The sequence below is a fragment of the Homarus americanus genome, unplaced genomic scaffold (assembly GCF_018991925.1).
Source record: "Homarus americanus isolate GMGI-L3 unplaced genomic scaffold, GMGI_Hamer_2.0 scaffold44944, whole genome shotgun sequence".
NCBI lineage: Eukaryota > Metazoa > Arthropoda > Malacostraca > Decapoda > Nephropidae > Homarus > Homarus americanus.
Window position 1 is genome coordinate 8,058 of NW_024711061.1, and position 25,019 is coordinate 33,076.

At 43.2% G+C, this 25,019-nt stretch overlaps 2 protein-coding genes across 2 annotated transcripts; both read right to left on the reverse strand.

Annotated features, from left to right (window-relative positions):
* Positions 1–1,189: 1,189 nt before the first annotated feature.
* On the reverse strand, positions 1,190–5,234 carry LOC121859530 (the record flags this gene model as incomplete). The annotated part of the gene is made up of 2 exons (XM_042356451.1): positions 5,139–5,234; positions 1,190–1,525 (listed from the first exon to the last, which is right to left on the reverse strand). Coding segments are annotated over exons 1-2 (396 nt in total), but the record flags the coding sequence as incomplete, so codon positions are not given.
* Positions 5,235–17,888: 12,654 nt separating this feature from the next.
* On the reverse strand, positions 17,889–24,766 carry LOC121859597 (retinol dehydrogenase 12-like; the record flags this gene model as incomplete). The annotated part of the gene is given in 8 exon segments (XM_042356566.1): positions 17,889–18,591; positions 18,983–19,072; positions 20,617–20,729; positions 21,109–21,290; positions 21,553–21,560; positions 24,202–24,226; positions 24,228–24,307; positions 24,639–24,766. Coding segments are annotated over 8 exon segments (731 nt in total), but the record flags the coding sequence as incomplete, so codon positions are not given.
* Positions 24,767–25,019: the final 253 nt, after the last annotated feature.

A 25,019-nucleotide genomic window follows, 5' to 3' on the forward strand; every position in this document is an offset into this window, starting at 1 on the left:
ACACAGTAACACCAACACAGTAACACCAACACACTAACACAACATAGTAACACCAACACAGTAACACCAACACACTAACACACACAGGAACACCAACACAGTAACACAACACAGTAACACCAACACAGTAACACAACACTACCCAACACACTAACACAACACATAACACAACATAGTAACACCAACACAGTAACACAACACAGTAAACACCAACACAGTAACACAACACAGTAACACAACACAGTAACACCAACACACACACTACAGTAACACCAACACAGTAACACAACACAGTAACACCAACACAGTAACACCAACACAGTAACACCAACACACACAACACAGTAACACCAACACAGTAACACAACACAGTAACACAACACAGTAACACCAACACACTTACACAACACAGTAACACCAACACAGTAACACAACACAATACCACCAAAACTGTAACTCCAACACAGTAACACCAACACACTAACACAACCCAGTAACACCAAGACACCAATATCAATACTGTATAGAGGTGGATAAGAAGTAGCTATGTCCAGTGTGTGTGTGTGAATATTTTGCTTTGGGAGCTAATGCAGTGGAGTTACGTATTCAGTGTTTCTTTTTTATAAATCCATCAACAAATGAGATTTTCTGAGTAAATTGGCGCTGGAGTATTGTAACTTAAATCAGAGAGGGTGTTCATACTTCATGCAAGTAGTGTTGTGATGACTAAAGGCAAATTACTTCAGCAGAAAGCCACGTTGACTTAGATAAGATGTTTAACTCAGAAGTGTATTGTTGATGCATATTGCATATTAACATGAATGTAAGTGAAAGAAGGTTCTCTTAGCCTGAGGAAAATGTTGTATCCACTCGGCCACCTGAACCTACTGTGTCTATATTAAACCAGTATGTGTTTTCTATAACTGGACGACATCAGTCAGTATCTTGATCAGATACATGGAACCATTATCGTCAAGGGTTGTATCAACATGTTTGTCATACTGTTAAATAATTATTTGACAAGTGTGTTAACTTATGCCAGGACGCCTCTGTCTCATTAGGTCTTTTTTTTTATATCCTCTCTGTCTGTCTGTCTATTATGTGTATACGATGCAATGATATCAATCCCTGACTCACACCTCGTGACACAGGAGTTAGAGTAGGAGGAGAAGGAGGTCGACGTACGTACGTGTATTGTGGTACAACGGAGGTGGAGGCCTGTTAGGTCAGTCCGTCTCAGCACTGGGTCACCTATCACTCCCCACACCACGCCGAAAGTCACCTCCTTGGCCTCTGCTCTCTCTCCTGACCCAAGGGAACTTTTGAACTCCTCCCAGGCTCTCTTGACGTGCCTCCTCGTTCTTTGGGTGCCCTTCGCCTCATCCAAACTGGACTTTCCTAACGACGGGGCTCTAAGGGACCACTGGCCGGACGGGAGGATCTCTTTCTTCATGGTGGGGGAGACCTGATACATTTGTGACAACGAGGCGTATGTTGTCCCCTCAGAATACGTGGCCACAGTCACCTGTTGGTAAAAGCTGTGTACAGTATACACCAGCTGTGATTATCAAGAGATTACGAGTTTGTATACTTGTATAATAATGTCTTAATACATAACCCAATGCTCTACTGTGAAAACAATACTTTTATTTTTTACGGGGAATAGCCCAACCGGGCACAGGTCATCGACCTGTGCGAAAAAGTAAGAGTAAAAATTTATTTAAAATAGAAGAGAAAAAAACTGCACCACGAAGTTGCCGGAAAACCATCTTTTTGAAGTGAGACAGATTGTATGAGTATGTGTGAGGAAAGAAGGATGTACTGTAACGGGTTATTCTAGTGTGACCGACATCCACACTTAGAAATGTTGGGCACCGCGGGCAAGACGAGTGTTACGAGCCCACGGCCTTTCCGGCGATACACAGGATGCCAAATCCACCGAACATTGCCCGTTAAAGTACCCGTAAAAGAGAGAGTGAAACAACATTGCGGCGAAAAGAACTGGAAGAGAGATTAACACCTAAAGTAGGAGAGTTAGTTAGACGAAATGCCTTTGACTCTACCCTATCTAACAGATGGATAAACTGTAAAAGAACCACCCCAGATATGAGAGCAGTTCTCCAAGTTAGGACGAATGAATCCCTTATAAACTTGAAGCAACTGTTCAGGAGTGAAATAGCTACGGTATCTGTACAACATTTCCAACTTTCGGAAGGCAGCTTTAGCAATGTTGTGGATGTGTGGCTTCCATGACATATTAGAGGAAATGGTGAAGCCTAGCATATCTACTTTAGAATTTGGCAGATTGATTGCGTCCTTAAATGTGATTGGTGGGAGATCTATTTTGGAAAGTGTAATTGGTAAATACTGTGTTTTATTAGTATTGAATTTAACTAAGTTTCTACCTCCCCATTCGGAGATGCTGCACAGATCCGCATTGATAGATGAAATGATATCAGCTCAAGAAACAAATCTAGTTTGAGAATTAGTAGGAAGGGAAAAATTTGAAGAAGAGTGAAGAGTAGAATCATCAGCGTAAGAATGGATAGAATTAGTCGTATTGTGAAGTAAATCATTGATAAAAAGAACGAAGAAAGTAGGTGAAAGAACAGAGCCCTGTGACAACAACTGGTTATCAGAGTTTCGGTATGTTTATGTTTTATTCACAGTTGCCTTTCGAATTATTCACCCGAGGACAGTATGACTGCCTTCTTAACATAATTGGGACTCAACATGACTGAAAGTAGAGTCTCATGGTAATGTGTAAATATATCATGGAATAACTGTTTAAAGATGTACGAGTAAGTGGGAGTCGGGAACGAATTGGAGAGTGTTCGTGTCGAGTTGAGGAGATGTAGCGTGTGTTAATTATTTTTATCAAAGAAAAAAAGAAGAAGAAAATTACGAAACTTGCAATTACTTTGATTATTTTGCTGGTTTTATCGACCTTGGGAAGAGGTTGTCTTCAACACACGGTAACAGTCAGAAATCTGCAATTTACGTTAAAAACTTATAATTATTATTACGTAACAACAATGGGCCCACAGTGTACGAGTATATGAAAGCCTTTTAGCCTAAAATGATAACTGAAACCTTGACAGTGGGCAAGATTATGTGGGGTAAAAGGACATACGAGTATGTGGCATTAGTGATGGATCAGATGTCAGACTCCTCACATCCACGGATGCAGATGTTAAAATTTTGTGAATAAGAATCACAGTAGCGGAAAATTGTCATTGCAGGTCTGTGAGTGAGTTACTCTTTGGGGTTGTGACCATTATAACTTATTGTAAGTCGTTGTATCAAGTTGTACTGATCCTTGTTGAGGGATGGAAATGTCCACTATCTCTTGTGTTAATGTTTATGGAATTTTGGTTTAAATATCAATAAAGTTGTATATAATTAGAGTAATGAAAGCAGAACCGTGGCCTCATTTATGAATGTTGTTTCAGGGAGGATGGTTCCTGACCCAAGACATGACAGGTGATGCCAAGGATTCATCTACCACCAGGCAAGGTGAGTACTACTTCCGCCGCTCTTATTATGACACCATGGACAAGAGTTTTTACTGGTTTTTGTTGTTAACTAAATACATCGCATCATGGTTATTCCTGTTAGTTGTAGAGCACAAGTGTTTGTTAAAGTTAAGGAGAAGGTCGCCATTTTATATTATTTTATTTTTTATTTTTATTTTTTGTGGGGGACAGAATGTTTTCGGACGCGTTTGTTGTAATGCATAAATGCTTATCTAATAGGAGAGAAAGAACAATATAGGAATGTTAAATATATTCAGTTTTACTTCAGAACTTTAATACCTTGTCATTAAAACTGCTTCAGGAAGGCTGAAGGTCTTAACCACTAATGATGGCTTTCGTAAGAACACTTCTAAAGGTACTACTGAAGGTGCATGGGTATTATTTAATCCTCTCCCACTATTAAACATTTTTAATTTAAAACAAACATCCTTGAGATGCTGCCACTATATAATGTGGTATAAGTGGCGGCTTTCTCCTTAACCTTTACGAAATCATTTAGATGAGTAAAGCGGGATGGAAGGTTAATCTGATTCTTTTTTTCAGGTTAGTGAATGTTTACAGCTCCTCGAGGGACCGTAAAACCACAACACATGACGCTTCAGGTTTGTCCAAGTCAGTTTTATATCAGATATCGTTGTTTTTGTATTTGTCTGTGAGTCGCGCGTCTGCTAACTTAGTAAGTCTCCGTTACCTCCCGCGTTGAAGATCGGGATCAGGTTTACTGTACAAAGTCACTCGGGAAATTTTCTTGATCACGGTGGTTTTCTCGACAGTGACTTTCGTATATGATTAACTCAATCAACTTCCGGAACTTTGAATTCCTTTACGTCTTTATTACGTGATCTTTTAAGTCATTTTCCATTCCAGCATCATGTATCCTCTTAGAATTGACATGTCCCTTTGTTTCTTGTGATTACCAAGGTCGGGTCCAGAGTGTATCACAATATGCAAAAGTCATTTTTCATTGTACTTTTCGCAATACGGAACTGAATCTGCATTCAGTCAGACCTGAGTGATTCTTCCCGGAACGAGGAAGGCGTCTCTTAGTTATCTGGTTCTTCCTTTAAGACATCCTTCCAGTCTTCCTCTCTCATGCGCTGGCAGTTATTTGAAAGAAACACAATATGTCTACTTGAATGTTGTGTAAAATATGGAGGTCCCTGGCAGGACCAAATTGTTCTACAATGTTGTCTTGTTCGCCATAGGTTCACAGCTAATGACGAAAACTTAATATTTTTTTTATTACTAGACTTTGAAAGCACATGGCTGCATCTTCTTACACCTATCGATTTTGTTTACCGCCTATGAGCAGATAACATAAAGTTACAGGTGGAAAATGACAGTTATCACTCCTGGGATGTTTACATTAAATAACTTTTTGGGGTAGACAAAGTCTCTTCAAGTCTTTAGAAAGGTCGCCGGCTCACCCTCAGGGCATCCCTAGTTCAATTACTTTTTTTTTTTAGTTCCTAACTTTACAGTTAAGAAAAGTGAAGATAATAGAGTGCAGTTAACACTGCCATATCTCGAGGCCAGTGTATATTTTCACCTACCATTTTACATTGATTAATAGTGAGGGGCGTAGCACAGCCACTTACTTACCTTATTGTCGAGTGGCAGGTACAGCTGGTTGAGCCACTGCACCAGTTGGCTCTCCGGCATTAACAGAAGCCAGCTGCACCATTCACACACGCTCGGGAACACCTGCATCACAAGATACAAGGTTGACTACCTGCAGGTGATTGATTAAACGCTAAACACCCTTGTTATTGTCAAGTTCTTTATGGAGTTTAGTGGGTAAGAAGATAGATTGATAGAATAAAAATAATTTTATGAAATTACGTTGACGAAGATGTGGACGTCTTCCTCTGACTCCAGGTGAAACACTACCAGCATATAGGAGGCTGTGGGGGCTTGGCTTATGTTACCACCCCCACTCCACCGGTGTTCATTATCCTTCTCGTTATAATCCAATTCGATCTCGAACCCCTGCTTTGTCCCGTCTACCAGGTCAACCTTGTTTACCAGGTGATGGACGGGGGTGACAGACAGGTAGGCGTGTGTGTACCTGGCCAGTCTACGGTAGGTTAGTCTCACCCAGGGGCTTCTGTCTCCTGCGGGTGTGAAAGATTGATGAGTGAAGACCTATATATGAAACACACACACACACACACACACACACACACACACACACACACACACACACACACACACATAAGAACATAAGAATGGAGGAAACTGCAGCGGGCCTATTGGCCCATACTGGGCAGTCCCGTTTACACCCAACCCCTATTGCTCATATAAGCATCCAACCTAAGTTTGAAGCTATTCAGCGTATTCGAGTTAATGATGATATTTGGTAACTTGTTCCATTCATCCACTACTCTGTTTCCAAACCAGTGTTAACCTATTTCACTCCTAAATCTAAATTTGTCTAATTTAAAACCATTGTTACGAGTTCGCTCCTGGTTGGATAGTTTGAGTACCTTTGTAATGTCCCCTTTGCTTAGCCCTGACTTCCACTTATACACCCCTATCAGGTCGCCCCTCGCTCTACGTCTCTCGAGGGAGTGCAAATTAAGATGCTTTAACCTGTCTCTATACTCAAGGTTCCTAATGCCCGGGATTAGTCTTGTCATTCTCCTCTGAATTCTTTCCAATGATTCTATATCCATCCTGTAATACTGTGACCAGAACTGAACTGCGTAATCCAGGTGTGGTCTCACAAGAGCAGGATACAGTTTTAGGATGACCTCGCTAGTCTTGTAACTAACACTCCTTTGTATGAACTGTTACGACCGTGTCGTATTTTTTCTATTTTTGTTTATATATAACATGCTCCCATGTTCCATATTATTCCTGTAATGATGTGTTAAATTTACTATTATATATTCTAGTCACCTTACCCTGTGCTGTTAAGGTTTTAACTGTCATTATTTGTTCAAGCCCATCTTATTTCTTTATTTTGTATTGTAACCAGCATTCTTTGTTCTCTAACGACCATCTGCATCGTTAAACGACCCACCGGCGGGTCGCGTGGCGGGAGCCGACCTTATATATAGGACTCACCAACTGACTTGAGTCAGTTCAGTCCTCTTGTCATACAGTCCACATCCTTTGAGTGTCACTTGTTACTTATACTTAATTTATTTGTGTTGTTCCTGTCGCCACCAATGTGGTATATCTATGTGAGTACCTATTTATGTCTGTTTGTGTCCATCAGTATTTGCTTAGTTGTATTCAAGTAATTCAGTGTTGTTTCACGTTAGTTAATTTCAGTGATAGTTTTTATATGTTTATGCAGTGTTAACGTAATCCAATGCTTTATTTTTATTCTTTCGATGTTTCGATGTTTTGTATCATTTGTGTCTTAAAAGTTTCGATGGTGAATCAATTTGTTGTGACAGCCCACGAGGCTCTTTATTGTGTTAATATTTAATCAATTAAATTCTTAAAGGTTTACTTTATTTATTTTTATTCTCTTATAATTTACTTCACTTTTTGTTTGGTTACGCCTAGAACCTGGATATTTAAGTAAATTAAGAGACGGCTTAACAGAACCCAAGTACTTTATTAGCCTTGTTACGAGCAAAAACACATTGTTTACTTGGCTTGAGGTTCCTACTTATCATTACTCCTAACTCTCTCTCGCAGTCGGATTTCTCTATGGCATCGTTGTTCATCTGGTATCTGGTTTCCCTGTTTACATCTCCTATACTGAGTACTTTACATTTGTCCACGTTGAATTTCATCTGCCATTTTTCAGACCATTCGAAAAATTTGTTTAGATCTTCCTGTAGTTTTGCTGAGTCCTCGTCAGATTTAATAACACGTCCTATTTTAGTGTCATCAGCAAATTTACTTATGTTGCTGTCTATGCCGATATCTATGTCGTTTATGTATATAATAAATAATAATGGTCCAAGTACTGAGCCTTGGGGAACTCCACTTGTGACGTTGCTCCAATGGGACTTCGTGCCGTTAATGCTCACTCACTGTTTCCTGTCCTGTAACCACGCCCTAATCCACACACACACACACACGACAAATCTACTTAACATCAACACCAGGTGATGACGACACCTTAAATCATAACATGTTTACCACCATGATTGATGACGCTGGCTGAAGGTGGCAACTAGTCATCACTTAACATCAATTACCCGAATCTGTTTGATGAAATAAATTCTTCTGTCAATTTTGGTATATTTATTGTCATAATTATCTGCGGATTGAACGATTTAGCTTAAGTGAGACAGATGGACGTGTTTAACTCTGTCTTCACCTTACAGACACACTCAGTATATTGGTTCTATTGGGAAGTTGAAAGAGACGCCGTTGGTGATATTCTCAGTGGTTCAAGGTCCAGATATGGCTCATATTAACTCCATATCTGCGTCGTAAGTTAAGTGAGGCAGTTAAATAAATTCTCTTATCTTCAGTTACTGAGATACAATGGTTAATATCCATCATCCCTCAAGAGGCTTATTATAGTGTTGTGTTGTGTTATAGTTAAGAGGCTAGTCTATGTGTCCCTCTGTCAGGAGGTTTACAGAGGTCATTATGTATGTGGGTGTGTTACGGACGCTTAACAGAGGCCAGTATGTGTCATTGTGTTACAGAGGCCAGTCTATGTGTCACGGAAGGTTTACAGTGGCCCCAGAACGTCCTCTGAACAAGACACATCAGTCAGTGACTGCTGAGTGACAGAAAGGTTGTAATATTGATTATAATTAGATTCCCATTTATATTCTGGGAGAAGGTCACAACCACCTCCTGTTATTATTTATACATGTGTAGCGAACCTGTTGTATCGACACATAGCAAGAAGCAGTAATTACGTTTCATATCTCAGTAGCATCGTCTTCCGATCACCAGTCATTGTAGATTCTGGTATAAATTTTCTATAGGTGAATGGAAGCAAAAAATGGCTGGAAGATATTTAGGATCCAATATGTTACATTATGTCTTACGGTACAATAGGCAAGCTTTTAATAAAGCACCCTTAATGGCACTGAACCTTATTTTGATTTTGATTTTGCCGCTTACAGCGGCTACTTTATTGTGCACCCCACATTCATCCTGTGAGCGGTAGCGCAAAAGGATTACAGAGTAGAGTTTACAACGGGTCATAATTATTAACCCCCGTTGTCAGGATATTATGGCACTGAATGTTACAAAGTATTTCAATTACATTTTTGTTTAGTTCTATACATAAAGGGTAACTTATTCATAAATGCGTGAGTACAGGAGTGAGGTAGTATGTCTGACCGCACACTTTGTTATTCACATTTGCGTGAGAAGTATTCAAGCACATTGTGTATTTGATTCTATACATGAGAACTGATATAATTACTAAGTGCAAAAAAGTGGATACAATCTTAATATATCGGCTATCTTGCCATTAGAGATGAAGTGTTGTGCCATTTCACACACAGTGTGCTTGGACCTGTCCCTAAAAGGTTCTATCTTCACACAGTCGAGGACGTAGTGTTCAAGTGTGTGGCCATATGTATGGCCACACACTTTACATTTAGTCTTGTTTACATCTGCTTGAGGAACATACTGCCTGAGGTACTTATATCCTAACCTTAATCTAGCGGTTACAACATTTTGTAATCTTGTGATCGTGTTACTTGCTCCATATACATGTTTCACTTGATACATCTCATGGTAAACTATGGATCGACTAGTGCCTGTTTGCACTTGTCCACGCAAGTAGACAAGTGCACTGTACCTGGCCTTGGGGGGGGGGAGGGGGGTCCCTGCCGTGTATCATATAATAATATATATATACGTGATTAACATAGTAGGGGAGAGATTGTTCAATATTCTTCCATTTTTTCCAGTGTTAGTGAAGGGGTGCGGTGGCTGAGTGGATAGTAGCTCTCGCCTCCAGTGCCGAAGTATGGCTGGTTCGAATCCTGGCACCCCAAGTTAAAGACAGTTAAAATTGTACTGTCGTTCATGCTGGAAATGGAACCGATTCATATAATCTCAAACCACTTGTCTGATTGACTTGAAATTTTACTCATTATCTAATTACTGAAAAGAAAATCATTATAGAACAAAGGTACGAATTCTTCTATCACCCTTGACCTGACCTGACCTCTGTTAAACTGACATATTGTGATGGTGGAGAGTGTGTGGCCAGTGATGTGGTGGAGGATCGCGGTCTGGTTGTTCCCTGCTGTCTCAGCCACACTGTGACTCCCTCCCTAAAACCGACATTATTATTTCCTCTTTTCTAAAATCCCTCTTTCATTAATACGATTCTTCCTGTGGTCTTTTGTTTTTCTTTCCCATATTCTTTTCATTTCTTTATCCTCCTAGACTCTTTCTCCCCTTTTGTATCCTCTCATTCTTTTATGCTCCTGTTTCCTCTCATATGCTCTATTCTCTTGTATCGTACCTGTTCTATTTTCCCCCATGTCCTTTCCTATTCATTGTTCTAGTTTCCCTCTCGCCTCTCCCTCTCATCTCACTCACCAGACACGAGGAGCCAGACTCTCTGAGGTGCGTGGTACTGGACGTAATCCACCACGAGCTTGGAGTGAGTGTCTGCGTCTGGTGCAGGTGGGGAAGTCACGCCAGCTCCCAGTACACACCCCACCTGCACCATCACCGTCACCACAGTCACCATCATCACCATCTAACAGACTAATAACAATACTGTATATACTGTAGAAGAGAAGTATAGAAAATGATAATGACAGACGTTCGTACATATGTAAACACTCTGGTCTGATTATGAAGAAAGTGTTAATTCTAATACAACAAAACTGAGGAAAAACTTACATTATTCTTTTCTCTTCTCTATTTCTCTTTCTTTTTGTCTCTATATGACTTCCAGGGTTTTTATTTTACAGTATAGGAAAATGAATTTATTGTGGCCATTAAGTATTTACATTATAAGGATAAATACTTGGGAAATATACAGTGACATGATTTAAATGAGGTGAAGTGTGGTAGAACTCATCACTACCCACAGACAGACAGACAGATGTGTTATAGTGAGAACATTAGTCAAAATCCACCACATCAATATTTCTCACTCATTGGAAAGTTTCTCTTGTATTTGTGTTAGTTTTTCCTTTAGGTCAGATTCTCTTCTCTTAATATCATCAATTATTATCTTATTTGCATGACTTGGTTTCCTTTTTTAGCTTCCCATTTCAACTTTCCTCTCTGGCGTACATCAGGAGTGTTAGCGTCTAGAACTGTTTCAGCACATGGGTACATAAAAAAAATTGACTGATTTAATGATTCCAATTCCTTTTAGAGTTATAGAATATCTAGAGGATGGAATTGAAACACTTATAGAACTAGAAACCTTTGACTTTTGTGACGCTTATAAAAAAAAAATTCAGAAGTAAGACTATACAAGATGATGTTGTTAAGTCTGGTCTTATATGTCAACAAGTGCAGGTGACACAGATGCTTAATGTCGGTCATAAGACAACAACATAAGAACATAAGAACATAAGAATGGAGGAAACTGCAGCGGGCCTATTGGCCCATACTGGGCAGTCCCGTTTACACCCAACCCCTATTGCTCATATGAGCATCCAACCTATGTTTGAAGCAATTCAGCGTACTCGAGTCAATGATGATATTTGGTAACTTGTTCCATGCATCCACTACTCTGTTTCCAAACCAGTGTTTACCTATTTCACGCCTAAATCTAAATTTGTCCAATTTAAAACCATTGTTACGAGTTCGCTCCTGGTTGGATAATTTGAGTACCTTTGTAACGTCCCCTTTGTTTAGTCCTGCCTTCCACTTATACACCTCTATCAGGTCGCCCCTCGCTCTACGTCTCTCAAGGGAGTGCAGATTAAGATGCTTTAACCTGTCTCTATACTCAAGGTTCCTACTGCCCGGGAGTCTTGTCATTCTCCTCTGAATTCTTTCCAAGGATTCTATATCCATTCTGTAATACGGTGACTTGAACTGAACTCGTAATCCAGGTGTGGTCTCACAAGAGCAAGATACAGTTTTAGGATGACCTCGCTAGTCTTGTAACTAACACTCCTTTGTATGAACCCAAGTACTTTATTAGCCTTGTTACGAGCAAAAACACATTGTTTACTTGGCTTAAGGTTCCTACTTATCATTACTCCTAAATCTCTCTCGCAGTCGGATTTCTCTATGGCATCGTTGTTCATCTGGTATCTGGTTTCCCTGTTTACATTTCCTATACTGAGTACTTTACATTTGTCGATGTTGAATTTCATCTGCCATTTTTCAGACCATTCGAAAAATTTGTTTAGATCCTCCTGTAGTTTTGCCGAGTCCTCGTCAGATTTGATAACACGTCCTATTTTAGTATCATCAGCAAATTTACTTATGTTGCTGTCTATGCCGATATCTATGTCGTTTATGTATATAATAAACAATAATGGTCCAAGTACTGAGCCTTGGGGAACTCCACTTGTGACGTTGCTCCAATGGGACTTAGTGCCGTTAATGCTCACTCGCTGTTTCCTGTCCTGTAACCACGCCCTAATCCATTTAAGGATGTCACCTTTGATGCCATGAGCTTCTACCTTTCTAATTAGTCTTTCGTGGGGGACTCTGTCGAAGGCTTTGCTAAAAGTCGAGATATACCACATCATAATTGTGCCCCTCGTCCACCGATTCGAAAACTGATGAAAAGAATGTTAATAGATTAGTTAGGCAAGAACGTCCGCTTGTGAAGCCATGCTGGGAATCATTGATCAATCTGTGCTTCTCCAGGTGATTTCGAATAGAGTTTGAAATGATTGCTTCCAGTAATTTGCCTACTATTGATGTTAGACTGATTGGGCGGTAGTTAGAGGATAGTGATCTATCCCCCTTCTTGAAAATCGGTATTACATTCGCTATCCTCCAGGATTCTGGTACTACCCCTGTTTTTAAGGACATGTTAAACAACTTTGCTAAGGGCATACTAAGCTCTTCCTTACATTCCTTTAATATTCTGGCAAATATCTCATTGGGACCAGGTGACTTATTAGGCTTTAGTTTGTCTATTTGCTTACTAACATCGTTACTAGTCACTACTATCTCGCTTAATTTGTTTTCTTCACTATCTCTGAATAGAGTTGGTGCCTCGGGTATCATGTTTAAATTTTCAGTGGTGAAAACTGTTGAAAAATATTTATTCAAATTATTGCTCATTTCTCCGTCGTTATCAGTGAGCTCGCCGGTATCTGACCTTATTGGTCCAATCTTTTCTCGTGTTTTAGTTTGATACATTTGGTAGAATCCTTTGCGGGGTTTTGTCTTACGCCTCCTTGCTATCCTTACCTCATTATTCCTCTTTGCTTTCCTTATCTCGGTTTTTAACCCTACTACTTAATACCCTATAATAGTCCCGGAGGTGAATTTCGCCACGATTTATCCTTCTACCTATAGCCTTCCTTTGGCCAATGATGTTCTTTAAATAATTATTTATCCATTTAGGGTCGTTGTTGTCTGATCTGAGTTTTTTGTATGGTATGTTCTGCCTTTGTGCATTAAGTAACTCACTATTTAAATTGTCGTGGAACTCGGCAATCTCAGATCTCGTTATCAGGTCGGTGTCATCTGTCAGGTTTACGGCCAAGCGCGACACCCCCTCTCAACTGCCTCTTTAAACTGTCAAAGTTTGCCCTTCTGAAATCTGGTACTTTGAGTGGAATTTTCCCTTCTACGTCTGCCCTGAAAATCTAACTGGAATCGAATTTCTTTGTGATAAGCTGTTTTTGCAAGTTCGTTCCCTACCTCGACATTGCTAATGAGGTTTTCTCTGTTTGACAAACTAAATCAATATATTATTGCCTTGTGGGTTCGGTTATATGTTGACTTAGGGAAACAGTCCTGGATCGTCTCGAGAAAATCCTCTGATTCTGAGTTACCTGCTGAGATCGGTCAATCTATTTGGCCAAAGTTAAAGTCGCCTACTATACAGACTTTGTTGTGTATGGAAGCCCTGCGCATTTCATCCCAGATAAGTCGCTCATTGACGCTATCAAGATTGGGGGGTCTATATATTACTCCTGTGATTAATTTTTCCCGACCGTCGCTTAATTCTATCCAAATTGTTTCTGTATTCCTCTCAGTTTTTATTTCCTTATTTATTACACACTTCAGATTATCCCTAACATAGATTGCTACTCCGCCTCCTTTCCTGGTCTGCCTATCGGTATGGAACAGTTTGTAACCCGCAATTTGGTATTCGACTGGTAATTCACGTGTGTCTAGGTTGATCCATGTTTCAGTGAATGCAATTATATCGATTTCTTCGGTACATACCAAGGCCTTAATATCGTCCATTTTGTTTCTCATACTTCTACTGTTCGCGTTAACACGGCTGGATATTAATAAAGAGTCTTAGGTTAATTTAAAGTCTTGACAGCAGTAAGGTAGCGAGTGGTTTTGTTACGAACACTACTGATACAAAGAGGAGGTTGAACAGGTTACCACTACACACACTCCCGACCAACACCAACTCAATACTAACGTTACCTGTGGCGGCTGGCGGGAACCTTACCTTACTCTACCTCAGTCCTGTCCCCAGAGAAACTTTAATCACCGATACGATAATTTTCTCGTTAGTTTCATTACGTCAATATACCTAACAAATGACATAGTTACTGGATATATAGAGATATATTCCAGTTAGTAAGATTAACACTATTAACGGGAAATATATTCAGAAAATTATGGTACCAGCGAAGAATGTTTTTCACTCTTTAAATTGAATCGATAACGCGTAATTTCTCGAGTTAAAATTACAGAAGATATATTTACTTCAGAAATAACAAAAAATGAATAATATATATAAAACTAGTTATCATTTTAGTAATTTCTGGGTCATCTTCTCACCTCTGAAGCCTGTTTAGTCCTGGTAACGATAGTGATATTCGTATCACCTTAAAAATGCCATTAGTCACAGCTAGAATTACCACAGTGCTTACAAAATAATTAATGTACTTAAAGTTATTGCAGCGTTGTCATTTACCACATGATAAATTGCTTTACTGTTTATTGAAATCTTTACAGGGTTATAGCCGACCCACCTGGCGCACTCATGGTTCATATGCCAGTTATAGTTATTATAATTTTTACACTGGATTATAGGTGAAGATTTTTTCCTATTTTTTTCCTATTTTCCCCATGCCTTTTATGTTAGACTGATTAAAGAAAAAAACCCTGAAGATTAACCTCTCTCCTCCGCAACGTTATTTCACCTGATGATTAAATACCTTACTTTACCTGAAGGTTTGGTTAGGTTATGTTAAGTTAGGATAGCTTAGGCTAGGTTAACGCTTGAGTGGTTAAGCTTAAGGTAAAATAAGCCTGAGGGAGGAGGCGCTAATATCCAGGTCATTCATATCTACCCTAAAATTATCTACGTGGACCTGCCGACTCGCTCTTAGTCTTACATGGTATATTACTTGTGTTGGTGAATAATGGAGTACAGTAGTGTGTCCACCACGGCGTCGACAGTTGGTACTACTTTAAGAACAGACTCCCGTGTGGTTGACCTGTGAACGATGTATGTTACTTGATTTCGTGTTACTGTAGATGAAGTATTTTCAGTATTTAGGTGTTTTCTTACAATTAGAAAACACGATGCGGATATTTTTCAACTGAAGTTCGTCGGGAAGGTGATTCATAATCATGTGGGTTGGTGGTATTCTCAGTTTCATGCTACACAGTTTTACGCCACACACCCACGTCATTTGCCCACCTCACGCGTCCACGTCACACACCCACTCCGCACACTCCACCACTCAGTCACTCCAGAAATCTCTCTCCGTCTAGCGCTACACATGTATAAATAATAACAGGAGGTGGTTGTGACGTTCTCCCAGAATATAAATGGGAATCTAATTATAATCAATATTACAACCTTTCTGTCACTCAGCAGTCACTGACTGATGTGTCTTGTTCAGAGGACGTTCTGGGGCCACTGTAAACCTTCCGTGACACATAGACTGGCCTCTGTAACACAATGACACATACTGGCCTCTGTTAAGCGTCCGTAACACACCCACATACATAATGACCTCTGTAAACCTCCTGACAGAGGGACACATAGACTAGCCTCTTAACTATAACACAACACAACACTATAATAAGCCTCTTGAGGGATGATGGATATTAACCATTGTATCTCAGTAACTGAAGATAAGAGAATTTATTTAACTGCCTCACTTAACTTACGACGCAGATATGGAGTTAATATCAGCCATATCTGGACCTTGAACCACTGAGAATATCACCAACGACGTCTCTTTCAACTTCCCAATAGAACCAATATACTGAGTGTGTATGTAAGGTGAAGGCAGAGTTAAACACGTCCATCTGTCTCACTTAGGCTAAATCGTTCAATCCGCAGATAATTATGACAATAAATATACCAAAATTGACAGAAGAATTTATTTCATCAAACAGATTCGGGTAATTGATGTTAAGTGATGACTAGTTGCCACCTTCAGCCAGCGTCATCAATCATGGTGGTAAACATGTTATGATTTAAGGTGTCGTCATCAACAAAAAAGTTAAACACTGACACTCTTTGTTTACACATGTCAAACTTAATTTATGCAACAAAAACAATAATAAAATAAAAACAAATATCTTTTCATACACTATTTTTTTTTACTATTGTTAAAGAAAAACACATAATCATACACCAATGTTGAGAAATAATAATAGTAATACACACAAATACAAGAGCATACAACTTATTGAATGGCCAGTCTTGACTTAGTGAAATATAATGGTAAAAACACCTAGGAATCATCTGGTTAATCATTCGTAAAATATTATAACTAACGTGATCAAAAAGTTTCCAAAAATGAAACTATGAAGGACGAAACTTGATCACCTGAGTAGTAGATCAAGACGTCTGATGGGCCCCAGTCTTAGTGGACCCCAGGCCTAATGGATCCCAGTACTAGTAGACCCCAGTACTAGTAAACTCCAGTCCTAATAGACCCCAGTACTAGCGAATCCCAGTATTAATGAACCCCAGTACTAATAGACCCCAGCACTAGCAGACCCCAGTTCTAATAGACCCCAGCACTAGCAGACCCCAGTACTAATAGACCCCAGCACTAGCAGACCCCAGTACTAATAGACCCCAGCACTAGCAGGACCCCAGTAGAGACCCCAGTACTAATAGATACAAAGCAGACCCCAGTACTAATAGACCCCAGCACTATCAGACCCCCAGTACTAATAGACCCCAGCACTAGCAGACCCCAGAACTAATAGACCCCAGCACTAGTAAACCCCAGTTCTAATAGACCCCAGCACTAGCAGACCCCAGTTCTAATAGACCCCAGCACTAGCAGACCCCAGTACTAATAGACCCCAGCACTAGCAGACCCCAGTACTAATAGACCCCAGCACTAGCAAACCCCAGTACTAATAGACCCCAGCACTAGCAGACCCCAGTTCTAATAGACCCCAGTACTAATATTGTACAACCTAATGCAACTGGACCATACCTAACCTCATCAAATTAATTGGCCTGAAACTAAATGCTAAAGTTAATAATTAAGATGAAGATTGGGAGAGAGGGCCAGTAGGGATTGGGGGTCAATTGCCCTAAGCAGCCTAATATTGCAAATTTAACTACTGAACAAGCTAAGGTGTGGTTGTCGGTCATTTTACTGAATGTAATTCGTTCTTGTAAGGGGTGAAAGTTATTTATAAATTAGGTTGGAGGTAATAAGTGTGGTTATTTACAGACTAATAGAACGTAAATTAACACAGAAGGTAATTTGAGTTTCTCATTTACAAACCAACGAGTAAATGAAAATTATGTGGTCATTTACAAAACGAGTTAAGGTAAAGTATTCTCATTTACAAGAGTGTATGTAAGTTGTATGATCACTTACATAATGCCTTAATGTTATGTTGTATTATTTACAGTTTACAAAAAAGGCAGGAAAATAGAAGTAATTAATTATTTTGTCTTTTCTTCCTCTTTCTCTCTATTTTTCTTCTGTTTAATTACGTTCTTTTTTTTTCCTATTAGCGATGTTTCTCACTAATCTAATTCTTGTCTTAGTAATGCTTCTCATCTATTAATGGTTTCTTCTATTATTTAGTATTGTTTCTCATTACTTTATTATCCACCTTCTTATGCCTCTCGTCTCTTGGTAATTCTCAGGTTTGGTTTAGTTTAGTTTGTCCCGTGTTATTATTTCTCACAGGGAAGTTCTCACCCTTCCTTTAGTAATGTTTTTTTTCTTCTGTTTTTCACTTATGCTTTTAGTTGCCCAAGTAGTGTTTCTCTCATGTGTCTCTCAGCATCTCGTTGTCATTAGTAGTGTCTCTCTCAGCATCTCGTCATTAGTAGTGTTTCTCTCAGCATCTCGTTGTCATTAGTAGTGTCTCTCTCAGCATCTCGTTGTCATTAGTAGTGTCTCTCTCAGCATCTCGTCATTAGTAGTGTTTCTCTCAGCATCTCGTTGTCATTAGTAGTGTCTCTCTCAGCATCTCGTCATTAGTAGTGTTTCTCTCAGCATCTCGTTGTCATTAGTAGTGTTTCTCTCAGCATCTCGTTGTCATTAGTAGTGTTTCTCTCAGCATCTCGTTGTCATTAGTAGTGTTTCTCTCAGCATCTCGTTGTCATTAGTAGTGTTTCTCTCAGCATCTCGTCATTAGTAGTGTTTCAGCATCTCGTTGTCATTAGTAGTGTTTCTCTCAGCATCTTGTTGTCATAGTAGTGTTTCTCTCAGCATCTTGTTGTCATTAGTAGTGTTTCCCTCAGCATCTCGTTGCCATAGTAGTGTTTCTCTCAGCATCTCGTTGTCACAGTAGCGTTTCTCAGCTTCTGTCCTTGCCCTTGTGGTATTTCTCTCAGCATCTCGTTGTAACACTAGCCTTTATCTCAGCTGCTCTCTCTCACGTCGTCATAGTAGTGTTTCTCTCTAGTAGTGTTTCTCTCTAGTAGTGTTTCTCTCTAGTAGTGTTTCTCTTCCGGCTGGAGTTTGACGTCCACCTCGCTGGCCTCCCACAGGTGACGAGCTAACTTCTTCTGTCGCGCTAATTCCGTGGTCGGTGTGTCCTACAGTGACAGACGGACGATTTAGTATTATATAAATGGTATATTATTGATTTATAGGTGATTAATGATGAAGAAGTAAAGTATATATGGATAATAATAACAGCAAGAATAAAATGAATAAAAGGTAATTGTCACATATGAAGTCACAGATCTACGACTCAAGACAGTAAGATGATCACCTGTTGTTTCACCAAGTGACTAAGTTTCTCTCACTCTTAGCCCTCCTATTACAATTTTGCAAAAGCTGATTGGTTGTCGAGTGGTGACGTGATCACCTAGCAACCAATAACCAATCAACGTTGTGCGAATTGTAACTTGCTAAGGTCATCAAAGGTGAGTGGAGCTTAGCCAATAGGTCACAATATAGTAGGTGAGGACGTAGTACCAGTACCTTGCAGTCGACGAAGTATTTGCCGGAGACACCTTCAACCTCATCTGACACCGCTAAGTAGATGACAGGCTGTGCTCCCAGGCTGGCATCCTATGGCAGGTGAAGTGATGATAGGATAGATTAGGATTTTTCAGGAACTGATGATGGGATAAGATTTTTATTTTTGTTTTGTCATTTGTGATGAAAGGGAGGGATGGGTACATGTGCTCACCTGAACACTGAAACATATACACACTACCACTTTACTGTCACTCAGAATCGAGTATGACGATTATCCAGCTATGGTAAAATGATATGAGTTATTAAGGATGTCACCTTCGTTGATGAGTTCTGAGGTGACTCGAGGGGCTGATACGGGACCGGCAGGGTCGACCACAGATGTTACACATGTGGAGGGCTACATCTAGTGCCGGGGGGGGTTGGCGTCCTTTCGACGCTGGTGCTTGTCTGCCTTGGTATGCAATCGGGCTAACTCTAAAGTATTGACACCTTCTCGTGTGGTGCTCCTCCAAGCGTTACGGTGTAGAGTGATCGTCTCCCAGGTGAGGGGGTCGATTTGGCACTTTTTCAGGTTTGTCTTAAGACTGTCCTTATAACTTTTCAGTTGCCCGCCAGCGTTACGTTTATTATTCGTTAGGTGACTGTAAAGTAGCTGATTTGGCAGTCTACTGTCGTCCATGCGGGCAAAATGGCCAGTCCAGCGTAGTTGTTCATGGATAATGGTAGCCTCGATGCTCCTACAGTTGGTGTCACCGAGAATACTGACATTTGTTCTCCCGTCTTCCCAGTGAACTCGGAGGATGGAGCGTAGACTACGTTGGTGAATTGTTTCAAGTGCCTTGAGGTGCCTCCTGTATGTGACCCATGTCTTGCTGTCATATAGCAGGGTGGGGATGACCACTGCTCGATATAGGTGCAACTTTGTCGATAATTTCAGCTCCCTACAGCTGAAGACACGGATACGGAGTCTGCCAAAAGCTTGAGATGCACATCTGATCTGATGTTGAATCTCTTCATCGATATCTGCAGTGGTGGACAGGTGGGAGCAGAGATACCGAAAGTGAGTAACATTAGAGAGGATAATACCGTTAAGCTGGATGGGTGGTGGAGTTGTGGCTGAACCTGGGGCAGGCTGTAAGGGAATCTGAGTCTTACATACATTCACCTCAAGGCCGAAGTGTGCATACGTATTCTGCGTAGGTGTTCAGGATCTCCTGTAGGTCGCGATCAGTGTGAGCGACGAGGGTGAGGTCATCTGCATACTGAATTTCAGTGACGGAAGCGGCTGACACCTTTATTCCTGCCTGGAGTCGTTTTATATTGAAAAGTACCTTCATCCGGTACCAACCTGCTATCTCCTCCTCGTTGCCGCAACTACCGACGCACACTCCATCACAATCACACTAAAAGGTATATCCATCAATACAGTCAATGTCTATGAGTCTCTCTGTCACGTTTTGTCCCAAGCAGATGGATTGTCCGCACACTCATCCTCTTATCACCATATGTAACCTGCTGACAAAATCCATGGCCATTCAGGCACTTGGGTTCTTAATGCATGAACTCCGCAAGGGGTGCCCAGTAAAGTAGCCCTCTCGCAAGGTAAATGTGAATCTAAAATCTCTCTCACTCACCTTGCCCATCACCAAGAACAGCTTCCCACACACCCAGGCGAAGAGGGTCACCTTGCCCTTGTAGAAGATCTCAGTGTGGACGCAGCCGGGGTGTATACTGTTAGCCGTCACACCTGTCAAGAGAAGGTACAGGTGTTAGAGGGACATTTGTACAACAGGTGTATAGGTAGTGTTTGTAGGGCAGGTGTGTGGTGTTGATGTCTATCACGTGTACCAGTATAGATAAAAATTTCAGAACACGTATTATAGAGTGACTAGATAGTACAGTGAGCATATATAGCAGGTGTATAGTTAGTTTTATAACAAAGCATATTACAAATGTGCCGCAATTCATTATATATTATACATATTTTGTAGAGCAGGTATTATAGAGAGCGTGCAGAGTACCATCCTTCCTTACCCCCTCATCATCCTACCTCCTCCTCACCACCCTACCTCCTCCTCATCACCCTACCTCCTCCTCACCACCCTACCTCCTCCTCACCACCCTACCTGTGCCCTCCAGTTTGACGGTCAGCTCGATGGTAAACAAAATATTACACAGTTTGGTCTGGCCATAAGCCGTCATGGAGCTGTAGTACTCCCGCTCGAAGTTCAGGCTGTCGGGGTTAAGTTTGTTGACATAGTCGTGGCTGTCAGAGGTGAGGTTGATGAATGCACTCGGGGGCGCTCTTCTTCAGAAGTCCTGTAGGAGAGGCAGAAAGGTGTAGTAGTAGTAGACATAGTAGTAAGTGGTGGATCATGGAAGAGTTATTGTTCTGTGTCATACGTGATTAATTATTCTCTTATTATTACTTGTTAAAATTATTATTATTATTATTATTTTTATTATTATTATTATTAATTACGTTGGTTATTATTATTATTATTATTAGTCATATAATTATTAATTAACTATTAAATTCGTATCATCATCACAATCATCATCATCAAAACTTTTTCAACTTGTTAACGAATAAAGGTGAAAAACGAGAGTGAGACACGGAGGTAAAGGATGAAGGGAGACATTTAGCCAGGGTAGGGGTGGGGAGAGACTGAGGGAGGTGGGGTGAGGAGAGACCTAGCCAGGGTAGGGGTGAGGAGACCTGGCAGGGGTAAGGGGTGGGGAGACTAGCCAGGGGTAGGGGTGAGGGGAGACCTAGCCAGTGGGGTGAGGGGGTACAGCATGGGGTGGGGTGGGGGAGAGACCTAGCCAGAGGTAGGGGTGAGGGAGAGACCTAGCCAGGTGAGGGTGAGAGACCAGGAGTGGGGTGAGGAACCTAGCCAGGGTAGGGGTGAGGGGGGAGGTGAGAGACCAGCCAGGTGGGGGTGAGGGGAGACCCTGTGGGGTGGGGTGGGGAGACCTAGCCAGGGTGGGGGTGGGGGGAGACCTGGCCGGGGTGGGGTGGGGAGAGACCTAGCCAGGGGGGTGGGGGAGACCCTGAGGGGTGGGGTGGGGGAGAGACCTGGCCAGGGTAGGGGTGAGGGAGACCCAGGCAGGGGTGGGGTGAGGCCTAGCCAGGAGGGTGGGGGTGAGGGGAGACCCTAGCCAGGGTGGGGTGAGGGGGAGAGACCTAGCCAGGGTGGGGGTGGGGAGACCTAGCCAGGGTAGGGGTGAGGGAGGACTGTGGGGTGGGGTGGGGGGAGAGACCTAGCCAGGGTGTGAGGGGGCTAGCCTGGGTGGGGGTGGGGGAGAGACCCTAGCCAGGTGTGGTGGGGGAGAGACCTAGCCAGGGGTGGGGGTGGGGGGAGACCTAGCCAGGGTGGGGGTGAGGGGGAGACCTAGCCAGGGTGGGGGTGGGGAGAGACCTAGCCAGGAGTGAGGGGGAGAGACCTAGCCAGGGGTGGGGGTGAGGGGAGAGCCTGGCCAGGGTGGGGTGGGGGAGGGACCTAGCCAGGGTGGGGTGGGGAGAGAGACCTAGCCAGGGGTAGGGGTGGGGAGAGAGACCTAGCAGGAGGGTGGGGGTGAGGAGAGACCTAGCCAGGGGTGGGGGTGGGGGAGAGACCTAGCCAGGGGTGGGGGTGAGAGAGAGCTAAGGGGTGGGGTGGGGGAGAGCTAGCCAGGGGTGGGGTGGGGACACCAGGTTGGGGTGGGGAGGCTAGCCAGGTGGGGTGGGGAAAACCTAGCCAGGGTGGGGTGGGGGAGAGACCCTAAGGGTAGGGGAGTGAGGGGAGACCTAGCCAGGGTAGGGGTGGGGAAGACCTAACCAGTGGGGTGAGAGGAGAAATAGCCAGGAGGTGAGGGGTGAGGGGAGAGAGCTAAGGAGGAGGGTAGGGGTGAGAGAGAAGCCAGAATGGGGGTGGGGGAGAGAGAGAGCTAGCCAGGGTAGGGGTGAGGGAGAGATCTAACCAGGGTGGGGTGAGGGAGAGAGCTAGCCAGGGGTGAGGGGTGAGAGAGAGCCAGGGTGGGAGGTGAGGCCTAGCCAGGGTAGGGGTGGGGAAAGAGCTAGCAGGTGGGAGGTGAGGGAGAGCTAGCCAGGGTAGGGGTGGGGGAGAGAGAATGTGGGGTGGGGGTGAGGGGAGAGCTAAGCTGGGGTAGGGTGGGGAGACCTAACCAGGTGGGGGGTGGGGAGAGACCTAGCCAGGGTAGGGGTGAGGGAGACCTAGCCAGGGTGTGGGGGTGAGGAGAGACCTAGCCAGGGTGGGGGTGGGGAGGAGACCTGGCCAGGGTGGGGTGGGGAGACCTGGGGTGAGGGGGTGAGGAGACCTGGCCAGGGTGGGGTGAGGGAGAGACCTGGCAGGGTGGGAGGTGAGACCTAGCCAGGGTGGGAGTGAGGGAGACCTAGCCAGGGTGGGGTGAGGAGACCCTGGCCAGGAGTGGGGGTGGGGGAGACCTAGCCAGGGTGGGGGTGGGGGAGGGAGCCTAGCCAGGGTATGGGCAGGGGGAGACCTAGCCAGGGTGGGGTGAGGGAGAGCTAGCCAGGGTGGGGGTGGGGAGACCTAGCCAGGGGTGGGGGTGAGAGACCCTAGCCAGGGTGGGGTGGGGGGAGAGACCTGGCCAGGTTATGGGCGAGACTAGCCAGGGGTAGGGGTGAGGAGACCCTGGCAGGGTAGGGGTGAGGGAGACCTAGCCAGGGTGGGGGTGGGGGGAGACCTAGCCAGGGTAGGGGTGGGGGAGACCTGTGGGGTGGGGGTGGGGAGACCCTAGCCAGGGTGGGGGTGAGGGAGAGCTAGCCAGGTGGGGAGACCTAACCAGGGTGGGGGTGGGGAGACCTGGGTGGGGTAGGGGAGAGGCCTAAGCCAGGGTGGGGGTGAGAGGAGAGGCAGAGGGTGGGGTGGGGGAGAGAGCTAGCCAGAGGGGTGGGGAGAGCTAGCCAGGGGTGGGGTGGGGGGAGAGAGCTAGCCAGGGGTAGGGTGAGGGAGATCTAACCAGGTGGGGGTGAGAGAGTGGGGTGGGAGTGAGACCTAGCCAGGGTAGGGGTGAGAGGAGAGAGCTAGCCAGGGTGGGGTGAGGAGAACTAGCCAGGGTAGGGGGTGGGGAGAGATCTAACCAGGGTGAGGGGTGAGAGGAGAGCTAGCCAGGTGAGGGAGAGACCTAGCCAGGAGGTAGGGGTGAGAGCTAGCCAGGAGGTAGGGTGAAAGCTGGCAGTGAGTGAGAACACTTACCAGTGTGGTCAGGAGGAAGTGGCCAGTGGTTGGTGGCCATGGTCAGCTCCACCCCGTCTTTGGTGACCTCTCTGGTGGGCGGCCCCATGATGCCTGCGTTGTTGATCTGACGAAGGTGGTGACGGTGTGTTAGTTGGTGGTGTGGTGTGGTGTGTGTGTGGGGGGTATACGTGTGTATGTGTGTGTTTTGTGAATCCATATGTATGTATGTGTGTGTGTGTGTGTGTGTGTTTGTGTGGGATATGAATGTGTGTTTTTTTGTCTGTGTGTGTGTGTCTCATCCTATCTTATTTCCTGAAACATCAAATAAACCTAACCTAACCTAACACACATCAACACTCTTAAAACTAACATCATCAAATCAACATAATACAATAAATATCTATACAACTCGACGTCTTAAAGTGAATTTGAACAAGTATACCATCAAAGCTTACCAGTATGTGGAGTTCTTTCTCGTTTTCTATGATCTTCTGGGCGAACTCTCTGACGGAGGCCAAGTCGGAGGTGTCCAGACGTCTCACTAACACGTCCCCACGGTAATTTGTCGCCACCCGGATTTCAGCTAAACCCCGGAAGTTATTGGTGGTATTGATTATCCACGAATTTTATGTAATTTCTAAAACTGTGTCATGATTATTGATGGATATTCAAGCACATGTTATTAAATAGTTCATTGACACGATGATGATATTAAATTAATGATATAATCTGTTGTTACTTTATATTACCAGGTTATTATAGGTTTCTTGATAATTTCTACCTCCCCTTCCTTCTTCCTCTCTCCTTCTCTCTCCGTCTCTCCCCCACTCTTTCTC